Here is a 20,519-nt window from a genome sequence, read left to right on the forward strand (position 1 = left end):
GGCAACGAAATAGCAAGATAATTTTCAGATTCTTGAAGGGGGGTCCTTGTTGAGGGGTGTTGCCTGTATTTATAGAGAATGAGTCCCCCTTCGTGGGGACTACGTACATGACTTGCATCCCCGAGAAAAAAGGCGGAAGATTGTGGGTAAGGTACGATTTCATCTTATCTCTAGCTTGATCAGCATATTTTTAATTGGAGGAGGACTCATTTTACGTGAGGACTCCTATTCTGCGATGAGTCCTTCTAGGTCAAAGAGTCCAGAATCTCTTGGAAGGTAGGCCTGTGTCCAGTAAGCTTTGTACGGAGCTTCTTTCTTAAGTCGAGCTTGGTATACTGGGCTTTCCTTTTAGGCCGAACTCAATGTAATGGGCTTTCCTCTTGGGCCGAACTTGATAATCTTCCAACAGGCTGCCCTCATCATGGGCTAATGGGCCTGACTTGGGCTGTGAATTTCTTATTGGGCCAAGTGCTTTTGGGCCATGCACATCATTCAGTTCTCTCCCTCTAAGCAGGGTGGATGCCTCTTAACTCCTTAGTGTAGGAGCGGTTGTAGCGTGGGAAGAAGGGATCCGTTCTCCCTGGTACCTATTCCTCTTTGCCGCCTTCTGTAGTTTTTGGAAAAGTGTATCTCTGCTTTTGTCAGGTTGATTTGATAACCGTAATTATAGCAAGGGCAACGTCTCTTGGGCAACCACTGAAGCCACGTCTGGTAACCCATCCTCCCACGCGGGTGGTAACTGCTCTCATCCAAGCAGTTACTAGAGGAACATGGGGTTAACTTCTTCAGCCATTATCTTTGGCTAATCACGATCTTCTTCTATCCTCTTCTTTCAAAAGTTCTCTTTTGAAGCACAAGGGTTTTCTTTCTTCATCTTCTTGTAAGTATTCTTCTCCCTTCTCCTTAGGGTTCGTCTTCTTTTCAAATGTCTTCTTCTAGTGAATCTGTGCATTTTCTAAAAAAAAAACCTTTTTGAGCAATGGTCCCTCTTAAGCTACCTCCAGGAAGACAAACCCTGTCTTACCTCGCTTCGCCAGGGGCTAAAGGAGGAGCCTGAGACAAGCCACAACTGCTTTCAGGCGTCTGATATATGAGGAAACTAATGAGGAGATAAGACAGAACGAGGGTAAGGGTTCTTCCCCTGAAAAAGAGAGAGAACCAAGGTCCCCGGTAGAAGAGGAAAGGATGACTGGGTCTTCCTTTGTGGAGGACAAGGTGTCTAGATCTCCTCCTAGGGAAAAAGAGAGGAGGTCTCTCTAGGAAGAGGAGGAAAAGGAGAGGGTTCCCCAGTCACCGATAGACTAGGGGTTCTCTACTCTAAAAACCTCCTCCATAGACCAGTTGTTACAAGAATTTTTCACGTCCCCCCCTTCTTTCGTTGTATATACTCCTTCCTCGATCAGTCATCCTTTCCATCATCCTCCTAATTATTTATGTTTCTTCACTGCAAAGCTACACTGAGGTTTGCGTTTCCCTGTTCTCCTATTGTATTCTGAAGTTGCCTGTCTTTTTCAGATTCCTCTGAACCAATTAGGTCCCAACTCCTTGAAAATTTAAGCTGGATTTTTTTTATAGTTTTTTGTTTTAATGGTCATGTTGTCACGCACACGTCTTCGCTAAGTGTTATCACCTTAAGCGGACTAAAAAAGGTTTTTTCTGTTTGTTCCCCGAAAGGGGGTATCCTTCTTATCGCTTCTTCATCCTCCTAAATATTAGAAAAATAGCTACTTTTATGTCCTCCCTCCTCGTGCTTGGTCTTTCCCTAGACAGTTGATCCAAGAGCCCCCACCCTTTATACAAGTAGGGCCAAGAACTGCAGCTTTGTCCTCCTTGCTGGCTAAGTTGAATGCATCCCCTTATAACTATCGGTCCCTCATTAACGAGGGGCCAAGGGCACTTTGACTTGGTCCCTCAAACAGAACCTTTAAGAGGTTATTTGGGTATTTCTTTGTTTTTGTTTGTTGTTGCATCATCTTTCTTGTACTTTCTTGAATTATTAATTTCTTTGTTTGTTTGCAGAGAACATCATGTTCAATAAACTCATGAGGGACCATATGTTGGGGGGTAGCGTTGGACGGACCCAGACTCCAAAATTTTCAAAGAGGGCCCCCGCTTCCAGTGATTAATATTTTTGATGTATTCAACATCCATTACAAATTAATACAAAAGTAAAATATAATATATAAAAGATTCAATATTAAAATAAAATTAACAAAGTCCCGTATTTTTTAGTTTTTATATAAAAATTAGGGCTTTATTTGTGGATATTTTTTATTATTAATAATTAATTTACTTTTGTGACATCCTACAATTTTTTCACTATTCTTGATAAATTCTAATGTGTATACTCTTTTTCAACTTTATTAGTTTTTGGCGTATAATATTATTATTTGCGACAGGTGCAAATATAGTGTGTTTGGTTTCGAATTGCATATTTGTATTTCATATTATTTAGTATAACCTCACAGTACTTTATTTACTTTAATCAAATTGTTACTTTTTTGTTTAAAATAGCACATATTGTCATTGCAATTTAAACCTAAATTGCATTTATTAGTATTATTTTACCTCCATTATACTATGAGGAAAAAGAAATAAAAGTAAAAGTAAAAATAAAAAGAATTTAATCTAATACTAATATTAAAAACAAAATCGAAATCACGCACTTTCAAATTTTCAATGGACTTCTCTAATAAAATTGTGATTCTTTTGTGGAATATTCTAGTATTTACTTTTATTATTTTTTTTGTTTTGAATGTTTGGATTAGTACATATTTATATCTTACTTATGCGCCATTCGTTTTAAATTTTACAGGGCCGAAGTAAATCAATTTTTTAAAAAAATATTTAAAATTGTTCCCAACAAATTAACTTTAAAATTTATTTATTTATTTATATTTTAGATTATATTATTCATTTTCTAAGTAATTCAGCAAATTACGAATACCAAATACTTTTATGCTTTTAGCTCATTTTTGTTGGAAAAATGAAAGACTGTGCCGTGGAAAACTACTGCCTTGAAAACGAAATTTCGGTACTACCGTGGTGCAGATAGTATAAACCGATCGCTCCCCAAGGTTAACACAGCTATTACTTTCTTACACGCGCACTCGTGGAAGAAAGCTTGGAACAACGAACGAAATATAAACTCAGAAATGAAAGAAGAGAAACGAGCTAGAAGAGGAGAGTTTCTCAAGTTTTTTTTGTGGTGTCTAAATGAAGGAGAACTCATGCCTATTTATAGTGCCAAGACTAAGTAGATAAGATCAATTGAACTTATCCAATCCTTAATTAACTAAGTAGATAAAATCAAATGGACTTATCTAATCCTTAATTAACTAAGTAGATAAAATCAATTGGAGTTATCCAATCCTAATCTAACGGATATATTAGTCATTCCTAACAATTTTCTCGCTAGGAATGCTCACTATAATCATGTTGGAGAATCGTATCTCCATCGGCTATTTTGTTGCTACTTTCGACCAATATTGCATAGAATGAAGTTTTAATTTTTTTATTAAGAAACCATTATTGTTCTGCTTTGATAAAATTTAGTTCTTTTAACTAATTCTTATTTAGAGACAGAACATGTACAATCTGTAATCTATAGCTTGTTTATAGAGATCGCTCATATTTTGGATAATTATACATACATTACCAAAAATGACAAAATTATTTACACAAACCACCACTACTTTTTGTTAAATTACACATACACCTCCCAAAAGTATAGATTATATAATCTTACAAAAGGCAACAAAAATGCCTACACATCTACTGAAAACATCCGTTACAACAGAATACAAATGCAACCTGAGATACAATTATCTTTCAAGCATGAACACTAATGTACATCTATGGAAGACAAAAATAGCTTCAAAAGATGGGATTAAAAAACTAAACTTGGTTCAGACTCAGATTTCAGAATTTGCCATTGCCAAAACAATTCTTGTACTTCTTAATGTGGTGTTAATTGTAAAACTGCATTTTCAGATAATTACACTCTTTTCTCCTTGAGCAATATAGTTCAAGTTAAACTGTACTGGCAGAAAACTAAGAAACGAACATATTTACAATTTACAAATACAACACACTGATTGCTGAAGGATTTTACAAGACTGATGCCCACCCCACAATTCCTGAAATGCAGCTAAGTGAATGTCATGTATTTCTGATTGTATCCTTCCATGGACTTCAGATATGAATGGACTTGTCCTTGTGAACGGTAATTCAATAACATCGAAACCTCAAAGCACTCAGAAACTTTCTATGCTTTACTCTTGGTTTTTCTTTTGGCTGAGAATTCAATACTAACTTAGGACAACCATAAGAACTGATGTTTTCTTCTGAAATACACAGGCCATTTCCAAGACTAACCAACTCAGGTAAGTAGCGAAGTACCACTTTTCTTAATCTAGGAAGAACAGTAGCACCATAATTGGCTGTCTCTTTTTCCTCTTTAATTATTTTTTCGACAGATTCACAATCGTCCACAACAAGTTTCTCCAAGTTGCAAAGACACTGAAGCATAGATTCCCAAAGTATAAAACGCAGCTTCGGGCAGGTGCTAACTGTTAGATATTTGAGCGCCTGCAAGCTTTGCGGAGGTGAAGGTAACTTCCAAATACATTCCAGTTCCCACAAATAGTAGACTCCCAAATGTTCTAGAGACGGAAATTCACCTTCAGTTGCTTTATCATCCAAAATCATCTTAAGTTTGGGACACTCTCTCAAAACACAAAACTGTAATGCCTTGAAATTAGAAATGTCAAATTCTGACAAGCTTTGGATTTTACTATGATGATCCAAGTAGAATGCCCTAACATGCAAAAGTACACCTTCAATCACTTTGGGCACATGATCACCATTCACAAATCTCAAGCACCGACCTCCTTGATCGAATGCTGATTCCACTTCTTCTGGGACTCGTGATACAATTCGCTTCACATTATGGCCGACAATAAACTTGAACTTCCTCAATATGTGGCCCTTCCAACAGGAGCTTTTTCGAATAAAGTCTTGAAAAATTTCTACTTCTGGAAAATAAAATTGAAGATAAGTCAACATCTCCAACCCAGCAATATCATTCATTATGTCTGCAGCACTTTTTCTCCATCTGTGATCCTCAGGGTGCACGACAATGCCCAGTGCTTGTAGTGCCTCAAGGTGTGATAACACACCGGGAGAGATCAGTTTCAATGGCAAATGGGCATATTCACTTTCATCATCAGGTCCATAAAATGATAGATGAAGATGCTTTAAGCCTTTAAGTTTACCTATTTCATCTGGAAGGTAGTAAAGTTCAGTGCCTGAAAGATCAAGCACTTCCAAATGGTTGAGATTTCCAATATCAGTTGGAAGGTTATCAAGAGAAACACAGTTTCTCAACATGATCACCTTAAGTTCTGAAAGCTTGAAAAGTGAACTGGGCAAGGTCCTGATTCTAGTATCAGATAAGTCCAGAAAATGAAGGTCAGGCATGCTGTTAAAAAATGAGGAATGAACAAGAGTTAAGTTTCTGTTTCTTTGGAGGAACAAAAGCAAAGAATTCGAGTAGCCTGGTGTCTCAGCTAGCTCACGTAAATCTTGCTCCAACAAGTTTCTCACACAAGTAACCTGGGATCTTTCAAGTGGTCCTGATGATGGATGATCCCCAATCAAGATAGTATGCTCATCCAGTTTAAGTTTTATATGACTGCCCTCCAAAATGATAGAATAATCTTCCTTCAGTATTTCTTGTGAAGAGGAGGGGTGCAACATCTTTGATTTCATGTCCGCAAATTCGGACATCTCGCCAGTGAATTCAGAAGTATTCTCATTATATATATTAGATATGGGGCTTGGAATATTTTCTTTGCTACTTTCAGCCTTAGAAGAACTGGAAATAGATTTTATTTGCTCTTCAGGTAAATTCTCTGCTCCTGTCAGGGGTATCTCATGCACTTCCTGAATCACCATAGACAATCTACTACTTTCTTGCTGTGAATGAAAACCACTCATAGTGCTAGACATCTTTGTTTCCGTGTCCCTGAAATTTACACCCTCTTCTCTAATTTCACTTGGGGCTTTTGAAACAGATGTAGAAGTCGAGTCTGGATGGATTGCATAAATCACTTGATCATCCACATCATGAGATCCTTCCATGAGGATTTCACCACCCTGTATACTTTCTGAAGTGGGCATAAGTTCACTTCCTAGTTTCTCCACAACAGTGACAGAATCATTTCTCTCCTTTAAATCAGCTGCTAGCAAGCCTTTCTCTGCAGAAGAAAATATCATCCCAGCATCTTGGTCTTGTAAGACATCCTCACCTTTTGAAGGATGCACAGTTTGTTCGTTTTTTTCCTGTGTAAGTTCCATCTTCTTACCTTCTGAATATGAGTAAAACTTCTGTTCAGTCTTGTATTTCAGCTCCGACATTGTTCCTGATTTATCTAATCCTGATTCATGTGTCAATATAATGAAGGGGGTTGGTTTATCATACATATATTCATCCTTGGAGGGACATTTCTTTAAGTGATTGATCATTTTGACACGCACTTCTCTCAAATCGTCCAATTTTGGTGGGTTACCATTTCTGTTCTGCTGCTGTTGCAAGAGATCACTCACATGACATTTCAATGCTCTTGTCTCCTTTGCCCATTGGCTTAGTTTCTTAGGTAAATAGATCCCTTGCATAAGTACTTTGTTCATCTGTTTGTCAATGTGAAAAAGTAGGACGGATAAACGACTAAAAAGCTTTTCAATAAATTCTGTTACATTTTGAGAGTCCTCAACATAGTTAACACTAGTTGCCTTGAAAGCTGTTGGGAACACTTCAACAAATTTATCTGCAAAACTTGCAGCAGGAATGAAAACTCAGATATGAGGTATAAATGTAATCCTCTACCTAAAATGATTAAAAATGATATGACAATAGCGCATATTATGCACCCCTCAAGGGAGGGGAATTTTCTTCATCCTTTTTTTCCCCACAAGGGAGTCTTTTAGCAATTTCTTTTACAAGGGATTTTTTTAGATAAAATGTTGAATAAACTAGAAAGAACGTATAAAAAGGAAGTTTAGCATTCGTAGTAGCATTTTGAGTTGAAGCAACAAATTTTGAATGAGATTCAAAATGAATTATCAGAAAATTTCTCCAATGCAGTTCGGATGAGATTTTTGTGATGAAAGGACACATTAAGACCTTATCCACACAACTTTCTGAGCAGAATTTAGTTTTTCTTACTCTTACAGGATTATCCTGAACTTTACATGATGGAAGTTATCCCCTTTAGACCAAAATCCAACTACCTTTTCCTCCAAAGTCAGTTCACACCTCGAGTGCTACTTGATATCAATGGTATGCTAGTCAATTTCAATTCAACAAAAATCAGGGCAAGAACTTTGTTGGATAAATCACACAAACACTTTATGTTTAGATTCTTGTTTCTGAATCGTAATTCTATGAATTCGAATCAAGAGCGCACTAATGCACAATGAAAAAATATGGGGCCAGAAAATGGAGCTAGCATGGTTTTGTGAGCAGAAAATTTGAGCTAAGAATATATGGAGTATAACTCCCTCCTCAATGATTGCATATGATTCATATTTTAAGTTGGCAAGTTGCAGCTCCCCATCACAAGGTAGCCATCTTTTTATTAGATTTACTCCAGTAACTATCTTCAAAGTTAATGCAATTACTGTCTGCAACCCCCTCAATCGAAGCAATTAGTTTCTAATTTTCTATACCAAAAAAAAATAAGGAACCTTATATTTTCCACCCTCATCTAAATAAGACCACATAACTTTTACATCCTATGTTCATGAAAAAAGTAAATTGATACTGCGAGACTAGAATACTACCAGGCAACTAAAAACGCCAAAATGGCCATCTTCAGTTATATAAGACTAGAAATAGGAAACCATCAACGTTCAAAAAGAATTTAAAAGAAAAAATCACTTAATTAGGATTTTTCTCCTCCTACTGGGACTTAAAAATGAAGAAGCTTTCACACCCGACCATTCCGACATAGAAAGGAATTCAGTAAGGATGCTACATATCATTAGTTGTTGTAGGCACGGCTGAAGACTTGGAAAGCTAGCATTTAATGAGTTCTAAGCTTATAGCTAATGAGTTCCCGTAGCCACTGAGCTCTAAGGAACCTACAATTCCGAACAAAGAGAGGAGTAGAAAAGGCTCTACTTTCTCTATCTCCTCCCTGTTGAGCTATTCTTATAGTCTTATTATGAGCTTTCTTAAGAGTTCAGTTGGTTGGTGTGATGGGATTAGGCACGATAGGATTGAGACATTGGGTGGGATAGGAAATGGAACATAACTAATCCCTTCATCTATTATTTGTTGTTTGGTTTGACATATTGTGATGTGTGATACTCTATATAACAATCCAATTTTGTGTTTGGTTGAAGGGATTATTAAGCATGGTAATGCATAAAAACCAATAAAGGTAACTTTTTCAAAGTTATTTTCGTATAAACCCCACAGTATGTGAATAGTCACAAAAGATAAAAGTCCTTGTTGTTTCTTGAATTGAAATATTACTATAAATAATATGTATAGTATTCTTTTTATTCAAATTCATAAATACGTATATGTATGGCATTTTTCAAAAGGGTGACTATGTTTTAATAAATACCAACATACAAACTATATATATATATATATATATATATATATACACGACATACTTTTCAATCCCACAAAAATTTGAGAGGGAAAAGGCATTAATGTGTTTTTAATCTTCTTGTGCCTTATTGATGGGCAATTTTTCCAACATATTTATCCCAAACCTGCTAGTCAATGGAAAATTGTAGGAGCCTATGAGGTGGGATACACTATACCCCGTATTCTTATCGTAAGCAGGCTAACTACTAATAGCGGGCTTTAGAAATAGAAACCAAACATGTAACCACACAAATTAAACGAGCTCTAAGAGTGTATCCGATCCGCCAGATTCAGATGGTTGTGATTGTAGAGGTGCCAGATCCCATGACCTAATTTTGGACGTTTAAGCCCTAAAACAATTTCCCAAAAAAAAACATTGAACCCTAACCTCGCAAGAATTACACGAAAAGCACGCTCCACCCCGTCTAAGTTGGGTTTTAGAAGAAAAACTTCTTGCGGGGGAAAGTGATAAGACCAAAACGAAAATCATAAAGATTCTATCAGAAATTACATAAAAATAAAAGGCATGCACGACTATTATCACAAGGCATTCAGCAAAGCATCGGCCAATTTTGATTTTAACAGGAGTACATGAGAGAAAATCTCACCGAGATAGCTGGGAAACGGTACCTCCATGGCCAGACAACCCCGACAGCAGACACGTAAAGTCCAAAGAGAGAGAAGCAAAGAGAACAGAGAAACCAGTGTTTTGGCAGTTGAATTTTGATAATATAGACAGACGTGGAGGACTCGCCGTTCTTTGTGGGTTTTAAATGGGGGAAGAAGATTATTTATTACACGTAAAAATTGCATAAAACACTCTTATATTTTAAATAATATTTTTTTTGTTTTAGAATAGGCTAAAAATTCCCGCTTATTTTGTTTTAATCAACAAAAAAAATTTATTTTGTTAGCAATTAACGGAAAGTGAGGAGACGCGCGGATACTGCATTTGATAGTCATTTTCTGCGATTTACGTTCATATTTATCGACATTTTGAACTAAAATACCCCTCTATTGGTCTATATAACATACAAAGGGTATTTTGACTTGTTTTGTGTCATTCTTTTGCCATTTCTTATCCTAAAAAATAAATATTAAATTTAAATTGAAACATTAAGTTATATTTAATTTATTTAATATTAAATATTAAATTAAATTATATTTAAATTCAAAAATTTTATAATTGTTAATTATTAAATCTAAGATTATTTTTAATTAATTAAAATATATATTTAATTGCAATAATTATTATTAATTAGCCAAAATATTTAATTATTATAATTATTTAAAATATTCTTAAATAACTAAAACATATTTTAATTAATATAATTAAAATTAATTAAAAAATTCATAAAAAGAAAGAAAAACTACGATTTCGCCCCTATTTCGCCGGGAACTTGTCTTTAAATTTCCGGCGTTGTCCGGATAGATTTCCAACGGCCAATGGTACTATTAGAATCCTCTTCAAGACGAACATTTTCATACATTCAATTTGAGTTTTCGTCAATTAGAGAGAGTGGGCTCAAGCCACGAAGGTCGAACATGTTTGCCGTCAATTCGTCTCCGTTCGATCGAATCTCGATCTCAAACCACCACCATCAGACTCGTCTCTTCAAAACGATTCTAACGAGACCAACCTCACTCAATTTGTTAAATAATTTTATGAAGATATGAGGGTTTTAATAATTTTCGGCGCTAGCCACGAGATGGTGGGGGTGAGTCGGGGGTAAGGGGTGGGTGAGTTTTTTTTTTTTTTTCAATATATAATAATAATGTATCTTTAAAATTTTAAATTATTTATACATAATATAAGTTAAATAATTTGTTGAATCTGGACCTTTTATTTTTTTAAAAATCTAACGATTGAGATTAATTAATTAGATCTAACGATCAATATTCGATAAAAAAAGATCCAACGGTCATCAAAATAAGAAATAATATTTATTAAGAAAGGGTATAACGGTTATTTTCTAAAAAATTAACACCGTTAGTTGAATTTAACAGAGAGGGGGCAATTGAGCTAAGTTTTACAAAACACATAAGAGCTTTTAGACTATTCTCATAATAGGAGGATTTTTTTTTTTTTTTTGCAGATTTATTAAAACATAGGGGGATTTTTATGCATTTTGTCCTTCATTTAAACTAACATATTTGATACGGGTAAAATTTTAGGTTGAGGACCTCGGTTGGTCATCCTTGATCGAAATATTCTCCTCTATCAATGTAGAGTTCTTCTCGTCTATTTCAAGACTCCACCATAGGTACGTTTTCTAAACCTCACTTGTGTTCTTTCGGACCTTCTCTATATAGCATTTGTGGAACTAGAGCTGGTCCCCTCAACTTTCCCCACTCCTCCTATTATAGGAAATCTAATTTTTATGTAGAAGGTGATATGATAGGAGAAGGAGGGAATAGGAAAATGTAAACCTAATTTTCACTATGCCAAGAAAAGCATAAACAGTTGGGAGGAAGAAGGTGAGGACGAATCCTAGAACAGGGGGGTATAGATGATGAAGGCAGGAGGGACATGATATTCTCGTATCAGTTGGTCTATCCTTGAAATTTTGAGAATAGAAGACCCCCACTCCAAAGGTGAAGGGGAGATCTCCCTCTCTTCCTCCCCAGGGGAAAACCTTCTCCCTCTTTCCCTCCCGCTTCATAACCCACGTCCTCCTCATCTATATGACGACAGGCTGCTGCGGCTGCTTGATAGAGACTCCTCCTTTGGCCACAAGGAAAAATGGGTGGAAAACCGCCTATCTCCCTTGAAGTGGCCTCTAAGGGATCACATCTGCAAAAATCTTAGCCACAAAACGAACTGACTCGCCGGAGGAGACATGTTTTTGAATGGAAAATACTCAAAAAATAAAATGAGAAAGGAGTAAGATACTTACATAGTTTTTGGAGGTGAAACCCTTGATGCTTCAAGAAAAAGGGAAGAAGAAGAAACAAGGCAACAATACCTATTTAAAGACGTGGTGGAGGAGTTAAGGATACACCACGGTAACCGTCTATAATGGGGCAGTTTTGTAACCGCACCCGCGCGTGGTAGGGCAGTTATCAATGCTCGTCAATCACAGGCATAAAAAAGATACTCACAGGTAGAAAAGAGAAAATAAAGAAGGAAGTCATTTCAAGGGATCCCTTCTCAGTGTGTAGAGGAATCCCCCTCCCGATCAAAGAAGACAAGGATCCCTCTCTAAAAAGGAGTTGAGGGCACCCCTCCTCCTTAGAGTAAAGGGGATTAGATAATGGGTGCGGCCCAAAGAGTTATGGCCCAAAAACGAGCGGGAAGGCCCAAGTCCTCCTTCCATAAATACGGTCGCTCGGGTGGAGGAGGCCCACTCAACACAGCTCAATATTATGGCCCAAATACTGACAACCGGCTCAGCCTCCATATACACGTCCCTCTTTGAAGCCTATGTGGCATGCACTTGGACCTTCCACGAATACCCTTATGCCAGGAGTCCTCATCAGACATGGATTCTCTTCCTCACCTAAATAATGGCTCTAACAGCAAAATCACTAAAAGATAAGGTCTAATAATGTCTTATCTCGACTAATTTTATCTGTTTACCCCAGGAATAGAAAGCACGATCAATTCCTCGACGAAAGAGGACACTCCTTTATAAATAGAGATCTTATTCCCAGGCAGGGGATACCTTCAACAGGCTGAAAGTTGGCTATCACTCTGCTACATTCATACTGCACTGTCAAACACGATTTTGCTTTAGTTTTTCATCATCACGCTTTATTCTCTTAATACGTTTCATTATTTCAAATTATTATTCTTCAAATCCAATACTAACTTAGGTGTTAGAATGCTAATATTTTGCTTGCAGGTCTTTTTCTTTCAAACTCTTTTTTTAGTCAGTCCGGACCCATCGCTCAAGTTCAAGTCTATCGGACTCGTGCTAAAAACGCACGCATAAACTATACATGTAGATATAGATAACAAGTTAAATTAACCAATAAACTATAAAATAAAATTTATTGGACATAAGATTTTGAATAAATATAAAGTAGATATTTTTAGCAATAAGATTTTCATATAATTAAATATAATAACTAAAATCTTGAAAATAAAATTTGGATAAATACATTATAAATATTTAAAATATTTGAATAAATAATGTTTCTAACCAATGAAAATTTTTCTTAATAATTAAAAATTTTAAAAACACCATAAAAAGGTATTTGATCAAAATTAAACTATTTTAGTTCACTATTATTCTGCTATATATATATATATATGTGTGTGTGTGTGTGTGTGTGTGTGTCAATCGCAACTTTATTATCCGAATATTTGAAAGAGGACCAGAGTTCATAAAATTTTGAATGTTGAGACCAAATATACGGAATTTGTAAAGTATGGGATTATATATGAACACCTTTTAATTAAATGGATTTGAAAATAAAATATTTCCCTTAAACAGGAATAAAAAAAGAAAATTTATATCTATACTATCTATATTATCTATACTAAAATAAATTTTTTGCCGTACCAATTTTTAAATATTTAAATTTATTCTTTATTTTATTTTTTCCCCTTAAAAAAATTGATGGATTACTATTTCAAATACTTTTTAATAATCTCACAATTTTATTTTATTTTTTTTCTTTAACTACTCACTGGTCCATGTTTCCCTTTCACCTTTCTTTTACACATTTACTATAATTTATAATTATAATTTATTTTTTTTAATACTTTTTTTTTCATCGTGTCACAGTATGGTTTTTTTTATACGACTTGTTCGGAAGGAAGTGGTCGTTCCCAAGAGTTGACTTGTTTAGGCTGTTGATGAAGTCGGAACGGAGTGGTTGTTCCCAAAGTTGACTTGTTTAGGCTGTTGATTAATAGAGACTAGAGAGGCAGAAGTTATCTCCCTCGTACATCTCTCTCTCTATCTCTGTGAAAGTTCACACACCCAATCCTACAACCCAACACCTGTCAAGATATGCAAACTTCTGCAACTGCAAGCTCGTTCCTCCATTTGTTGTGGAGTAGGAAGGAATCAAGAATTGATGATGATTTGCTGCGGTTTGTTTTTGAGGAGAGAGCAGGACATCATGCGGCAGTTGGCGCTTCTGGAATAGAATCGAAAGTCGAGCATGAGATCTTGCCGATTCTTAAAACCGAGAAAGTTTTCGGGAGGGATTATGAGAAGGAGATGCTTTTGTCCAAATTGTTGGACAAAAAATTGGAACAGATTCAGCTTTCTGTAATCCCCATTATTGGCATCCCTGGAATCGGAAAGACAACACTTGCTCAACTAGTTTTCGAGGAAGAAGTTGTGAAGAAGCAGTTTGAAGTGCGAGCCTGGGTGAAAGTGGCCGGGCGGGGAATCAGGCTGCAGCATATTGCTCAAGAAATCCTAAAATCTGCCACTGGTATTTCATGCCCGCTGGATGACTTGGAGGACTTGGATGAAATGGTAAGAGACACTTTAAAATGGCAAACGTGTTTATTTGTGTTTGATGAAATACATTCCATGGCCGAAGGTTCCTGGCTACACATGAACCAGAAATGGTTTAATGTTGTGGGTCTGGGGTCAAAGGTTTTAGTTACAAGCCATAGCTATGATGTTGGAAAAATTATGGGCGGAAAACCAATTGAGTTGAGAGGACTATCTGAGCATGCTGGTTGGTCTCTGTGTAGAGATCTCGCATTTGATTCCTCAGAAGACGTAGAGAATCCCCTGGCTGGAAATCTTGCAGCCCTTTGCCAGGGTGTTCCCCTTTTGTTAAAACTTGTGGGAAGCTTGATGAGATATGAAAAGGAGCTTTGTGACATGATTTGCTCTATAAATCTGTCAGATGATAAGATAATGCCTTCTGGGGCTGCATCAATTGTAGTTTTGCTGACTCTTTGGGCTCTTCCTCAGCATTTATTGCAATGCTTTGCATACTGCGCAATATTCCCCGAGGGGTATGCATTTAACAAAGAGAAGATCATTAAGATGTGGATGGCTGTTGGCCTTGTGAAGCCATCTCCAGGAAACAATAACCCGGAGGATATTGGTGCTGCTTACTTCCATCAGTTGCTCTGCAGGTCATTTTTCATGTATATGACTTGCAATGAATATGGTGATACTGTGGAGTTCCAGATTCCTGGATTGATCCATGATATAGCAAAGGATGTTGCTAGAGTTATCTGCAAAAGGAAGCTAGGGGTAGTTGGTGCGATTGATGAAGATGCCGGTCAACTCTCCCTCCTTTTACCAGCAGCCGGGGAGTATGATACAAAGCACCTGGGAACTCTTATCTTAGCACCTACTATATATTTGGGAGGCACTCTAGATGGTTCACTTCTTGAATTCAAGAATTTGGAATCACTTGATCTGAGTTGCAGCAGCATTCAAAATTTGTCAGATGATATATTTGCATTAAAGGAACTCAAGTACCTGAATCTCTCTCATACGTTCATTGAAAAACTACCAGATTCTATCACAAACCTTTCCAGATTACAAACACTAGATCTATCATGGTGTCATTTGCTCAAAATTTTACCTAAGGGAATGTGTGATCTGATGCGTCTGCGACATTTAGATATTTTGCTGTGTGATTCCTTGCTTGCCTTGCCATCTGGAATTGGCCTCCTTATATCTCTTAATTTGATGCCACTGTTTGTTTTGGGCAAAGATGATGATTGTGCTCGCTTAGGAGAACTTAAGTGGTTAGACCAGCTCAGGGGCAGATTAGAGATCAGAAATCTTGAGAATGTAAGCGGGATTAGAGAAGCTGAAAATGCAAGGCTAGATCGAAAGAATCTTCACCATTTGGGATTATCCTGGAGTCGCAATTCTGAAAACTGTTTCAAGATATTGGAATACTTGCAACCAAATGAACAACTTAAAGTTCTTGAGTTAACAGGATATATGGGCACTAAATTTCCTAATTGGATGGCATGCATGTCTAATCTGACCAAGATTTCAATTAATGATTGTGGATGCGAGGAACTGCCATCACTGGGTGCACTAAAGTTCCTCGTTGAGCTGCAGCTGAGAGGTATGATGAACATTAAGAACATTGGACCAGAATTCTACGGATATGGATCAGCTGATGTTTTTCTGTCACTAGAACAACTTGGGCTTTATGATATGCCCAGGTTGTCGAGGTGGTCACTTCCTAAGGTTTCTGGTGGGTCTGCATTCCGTAGCCTGAAAACACTGACCATTGAAGGTTGTCCTCAACTTGAAGTGTTGCCATCTCTTCCCTCTCTACCCAACTTGATTATCTGGAATACCAATAGTCGCATCTTTTATTCCTTGTCTAACTTTCAATCACTTGCCTCGCTTCTCATCAAAGAAGTGGAACTCGCATGGTTTCGAATGAGATTTCTAATTAGGTTGAGTTCACTCAAGAAACTCATACTCTTCTACCTCAAGGATTCTGGATATTTTCCAATTATTGAGGAATTAAGGACCGTTGAACATTTGGGTATTTTACACTGTAGTAACATCACCGCTATACATTTGGGTTTACCTTCCCTGCGAAAGCTACATATCATAGAATGTGAAAATTTACAGTACATTACGTTGGCCCGAGCATTCAACGCACCAGTGGAGTTGGCTATTGAGGATTGTCCTCAACTAAAAACTCTGTACTCATATGGGAGTACTTTCTATAGCCTCAGGAAGTTAATAATTAATAGGTGCCCCGTACTTTATATTTCCAAAGCTCAATTCAAAAAGTTCCATAAACTGGAATACTTGTTCATCAGCGAATGTCGGCATTTAGAAATGCAATTGGAGGAGGACCGTTCACTAATATCTCATGTCCCTTTTGTCATATTGGGAAAAGCTGGTACAGGGTACGACTTCCAGGAAGGTCAGCCGCGTATCCGCAATACGGTTTTTGCTCACAGGTAACTACGACCTAGTGTCTCAACTCTTTCATAGTGTTTTGAATGTTTTGTTCTGTGTTTTGGAAATAGAGAGAAAAGAAAAAAGATAAGTAAAATGTGTGTTAAAAAATAGATGATATGTTTAAATTTAGTTTTTGAGGTAATTTAAAATATTTTAAGTGGTGTAGGTTTGATGTTGAGATTTGAGAGATAAAAATCACTGTTGTCAAATCATGTCTCTTGTATATTTTATATATATATATATATATATATAAATATATAGATATTATTATATAGAAAGTTGAAAAACACACAGATAAGGTATAAAAACACAAAAATAAACATTGGGTATATTTTATCTTGTCTAGGAAAATGCGAAAATATGAATCCGTTTTGCATGCAGGTTCTCCCTTAATGTATTAATATGCCATCGCTAACAATTTTAAACAAATAAAGGAAAATACAACTCTAATTTTCATTCAAAAAGAAAATATATGATAAACTAATTCAAACACATTATTATTTTCGCATCAAGATCCATACGTTACCAAAAACACATCTTTTCTCTTGAATTTGAAAATTGAGAATGAAAACAAAACCAAACAAGGGTTAGATTCTGTGAAAATTAATGTCACAAATCACAAACTGATTTAGTGTCAATGGTTTGTAAGAAGTGCTAATTGTATAAGATGTCCCCAGTATCATATGCATAAGTATATGATGTATATGTGTATATTTTCCACAGTGAGCTGGAACAGGATGCGACTTCCAAGAAGGTCCGCGCGCATCCAGAGTCGGAACGATTTTTGCTCACAGGTTATTACCACCTACTACCTCAACTCTTTGTTTCTGATCCTAGTTTTGTATGCATGTTCTTCCTCAATGTATTGATATGCCATCGCTAACAATTTTAAACAACTATAAGAAAAATACAACTGTAATTTTCATTCAAAAATAAAATATATCATTAACATACTATTGTTTCCGCATCAAGATCCATACAAAACGAAAAACGCATCTGTTCCCTTTAGATTTTGAAAATTGAGATGTATATATATTGCATGGTAAATAATTCTGAACGAGCGCAAATCATATAAACAAAGAATTGCAGAAAGAACATTGATTTCCGTCCTAAATGTATACTAAATACTTTTCACATTCCTAAAGTTGAAATGAATGATAAACATATTTAAATGATTTTTCTCTCCAGTGCTAAATATTCAGATGAGGTGATCGTTTAACACTAGTTAGATTGGATGCTACTGCCGTTGATTTTTTTAATTTAATCTGCATGAGATTTGTTATTGTGGAGTTGAGACGGATCTTATTTCTGAAGTTTAAATTATAAGGACTCATTTTTCACTTATAGATCCAGAAGGAGAAAAAGGTGAGAAGATGAAGAGACAGATTGGTGCTGAGGGTACAGAGTTTGAAGCGAAGGGAAGACCAACGGGCTTCTCTGGATGGGTATGATTTCAGGCAGTACTCTTGAGTCTTGTACTTAACTCCTTCGTCTTATATTTGGACATTTGGTTTGAAAATAAATTATAAGATTATTTAATTTAGGGATAAATTACACTATCTTTTTTAAGGTTTAATATAATTATACATAGAACCCTATGGTTTGAGAAAGTACATGTTCTATCCTTGACGCTTGTTTTCGTTTAACGAATAAATTCTTCTATTAGTCAAAATTCACTTAATTTGTATTAAAAAATTATGAATGAAGAGAAGTATAACTCTGGATTGACAAAGCTGAGGCCCCATGACCTTAGAGGTCAAGGGTTTGAATCCTGCCTTATGCGTGGAATGTTGTTTCTACTGTATAGTTGGTGTGTTGTTTTCACTGAATAATAAGTCGTATTTCTATTGTAATAATAGGTATTGGTTAGATTTAGTGTATTTGGTATCATTGATTAGAGTATGATTGTTGTAATGGTTTGTTAGATATTGATATGCGACAGGAATAATTGTATTTTTTGTTTACATTGAATTGAGTGAGAAAATTATCAAATAATTTGGATCATATTATATCGTCATTGGAATATTGACTCGGTATAATCCATACGATTTCATCGTTTTTAAATTGAACATATGCTCTTGATTTCCAATTTATTTGGTTCATCTAAGTACTGATAGGACCTCATTTGTCCTTATTTTATGTGATATTTTGACCTCTTTTGTGACTAAAATGTTCCTAATTGAATATTATTTTGCAGCATTCGTCTATTATGAAAAAATGGAAGAAAAATGAAGAAAAGAACCAAGATGGAAATTTGGACATATTTGAAGAAACACCTAGGCGTGCCAATGCCTATCTGAAAGATTTTCGTCTGGAAAAGAAAAGACTCAAACTCGTTTATTTGCAAGAATTTGGAGCTGTTTGGACTACTTTTTTTATGAATGATAAACACCTTTTGCTGGAGGAGTTTATTTAGAATAATAATTTTATTTCTTTTAGTCTTTTAGTTCAATTAGGAACCTACCTTTTTAATTCTAGTAGAATTAGGTAACTAGTTAGTATATATATATGTGATATAATTCACCATATGAACACCTTTGGACTTTTAATCTCTCATCTTTGGGATAGTCTCTGCGTTTTTCTATTATTTTCTTCTTCTATTTGTCCTCTCATTAGCATGCTAGTCTAGTTATTTTAATTTCGATTGAAAACTTAGTGAATGCTTAATTCTTATGTGTCGTAGATCTAATTTATGTTTTCTACTCTCATTTATATTGATATTTGTATTATTCTCTATATTTTTATTATAAATAGTTTGATTTATGAGTGATAGGGCCATTGTTCATCATCAAGAGTATTTGCCTAATCAATTGATTTTCAAATCCATAATTATTTGTTTAATTCAATAATTAGTGGTAACACAACATAATTGATTATATAGAAGTTTTCGATTATGTTGTGGGGAATCTACAATTTAACTTAAATAAATTCTCATAGAAATTTATTGATTATAATTAAGCTTTTCTAGTTTTTAATGTTGTCGGTAAATTAAATTCCGAAAATGTTCCCAAGGTTGTTTACTGATTAAATATTTAGTTAACGGACGTTTCTTGACTACCTACAAGATAAGAAAATGTGAGGTTGTTAGGTCGTACCAATGGCCATAACCAATTTATCTATCATGAATGATTGTCATCTTTGCATCTATAATCAACTATAAAATTAAGTATGATTCTGTCTTTAACTGGAATATCCTTCTCATATTTATTCTTCTTTGAAATATTATTTTCATCTCTTTAGTTTTAGATCTAAATTTTTAATCAAAGACCCCCTCATTTCTATTTTAATTCTACTCTTCAAGGAATTAATTTAAAATCAATCCCTGTGAATTCTATTCGACCTTGCTCATCACTTTCACAAGTTTTTAGTAGGATAATATTTTTTATAGATTCGACACCCATTAGTTACTAAAGTCGATGTGATCGATTATAAAATTATAAATATATTTAGTGAATTATTTAACTACAGTAAAACCTCTATAAATTAATAATTTTTAGGACCATGAAATTTTATTAATTTATTAATTTATCGATAAATTAATATTTTATTACTTAAAAGAGAGACTTTTTAAATGCAGCAAATTTAATACATATGTATTGAAAATAAATGAATTCATATATGTTTGATTGATTATATTCATGCATCAACCAATTCTTTGTAACAATTAAATATATTCATGTATAATATTAATTCATTGTATACAATGAACTATTGTATTATGGACGCATGTATCAATTCATTGAAATTGCTTAACATATACATGTTTACATTAATTCGTTGCACTTAAATAACTATTATAACCAATTAAATATATTCATGCATGATGAATGAAACATATATTCTATAAATTTCAATATGAAAATAAAATAATTCATAACACCCAACCATGTCTTCTCATCTAAAAGGCATGGCAAAATTATCTATGAATGATTAAATGCGTAGAGCATTCCAGACTTCATATTTAATATTTATAATTGTAATAT

General features: G+C 35.1%; 2 protein-coding genes across 3 annotated transcripts; one reads left to right on the forward strand and one right to left on the reverse strand.

Annotated features, from left to right (window-relative positions):
- Positions 1-3,871: 3,871 nt before the first annotated feature.
- Positions 3,872-9,431, reverse strand: LOC105171968 (uncharacterized). Of its 2 annotated transcripts, none has more exons than XM_011093266.3 (2): positions 9,274-9,431; positions 3,872-6,830 (listed from the first exon to the last, which is right to left on the reverse strand). In XM_011093266.3, the coding sequence occupies exons 1-2, from the start codon at positions 9,299-9,301 to the stop codon at positions 4,231-4,233; spliced, it is 2,628 nt and encodes an 875-aa protein (XP_011091568.2). In that variant the 5' UTR covers positions 9,302-9,431; the 3' UTR covers positions 3,872-4,230. The 2 variants fall into 2 exon arrangements, with proteins under 2 accessions (XP_011091568.2, XP_088742287.1); XM_088886161.1 differs by having other exon boundaries at positions 3,872-6,838; positions 9,274-9,413.
- A 4,012-nt stretch (positions 9,432-13,443) lies between these two features.
- LOC105172089 (putative disease resistance protein RGA4) lies at positions 13,444-19,103 on the forward strand. Its single transcript, XM_011093426.3, has 4 exons — positions 13,444-16,535; positions 17,260-17,330; positions 17,884-17,981; positions 18,734-19,103. The coding sequence occupies exons 1-4, from the start codon at positions 13,627-13,629 to the stop codon at positions 18,950-18,952; spliced, it is 3,297 nt and encodes a 1,098-aa protein (XP_011091728.2). The 5' UTR covers positions 13,444-13,626; the 3' UTR covers positions 18,953-19,103.
- The last annotated feature ends 1,416 nt before the right edge of the window (positions 19,104-20,519 follow it).

Source organism: Sesamum indicum, linkage group LG10, assembly GCF_026168435.1.
Source record: "Sesamum indicum cultivar Baizhima isolate 11 linkage group LG10, ASM2616843v1, whole genome shotgun sequence".
In the NCBI taxonomy this organism is placed as follows: Eukaryota; Viridiplantae; Streptophyta; class Magnoliopsida; order Lamiales; family Pedaliaceae; genus Sesamum; species Sesamum indicum.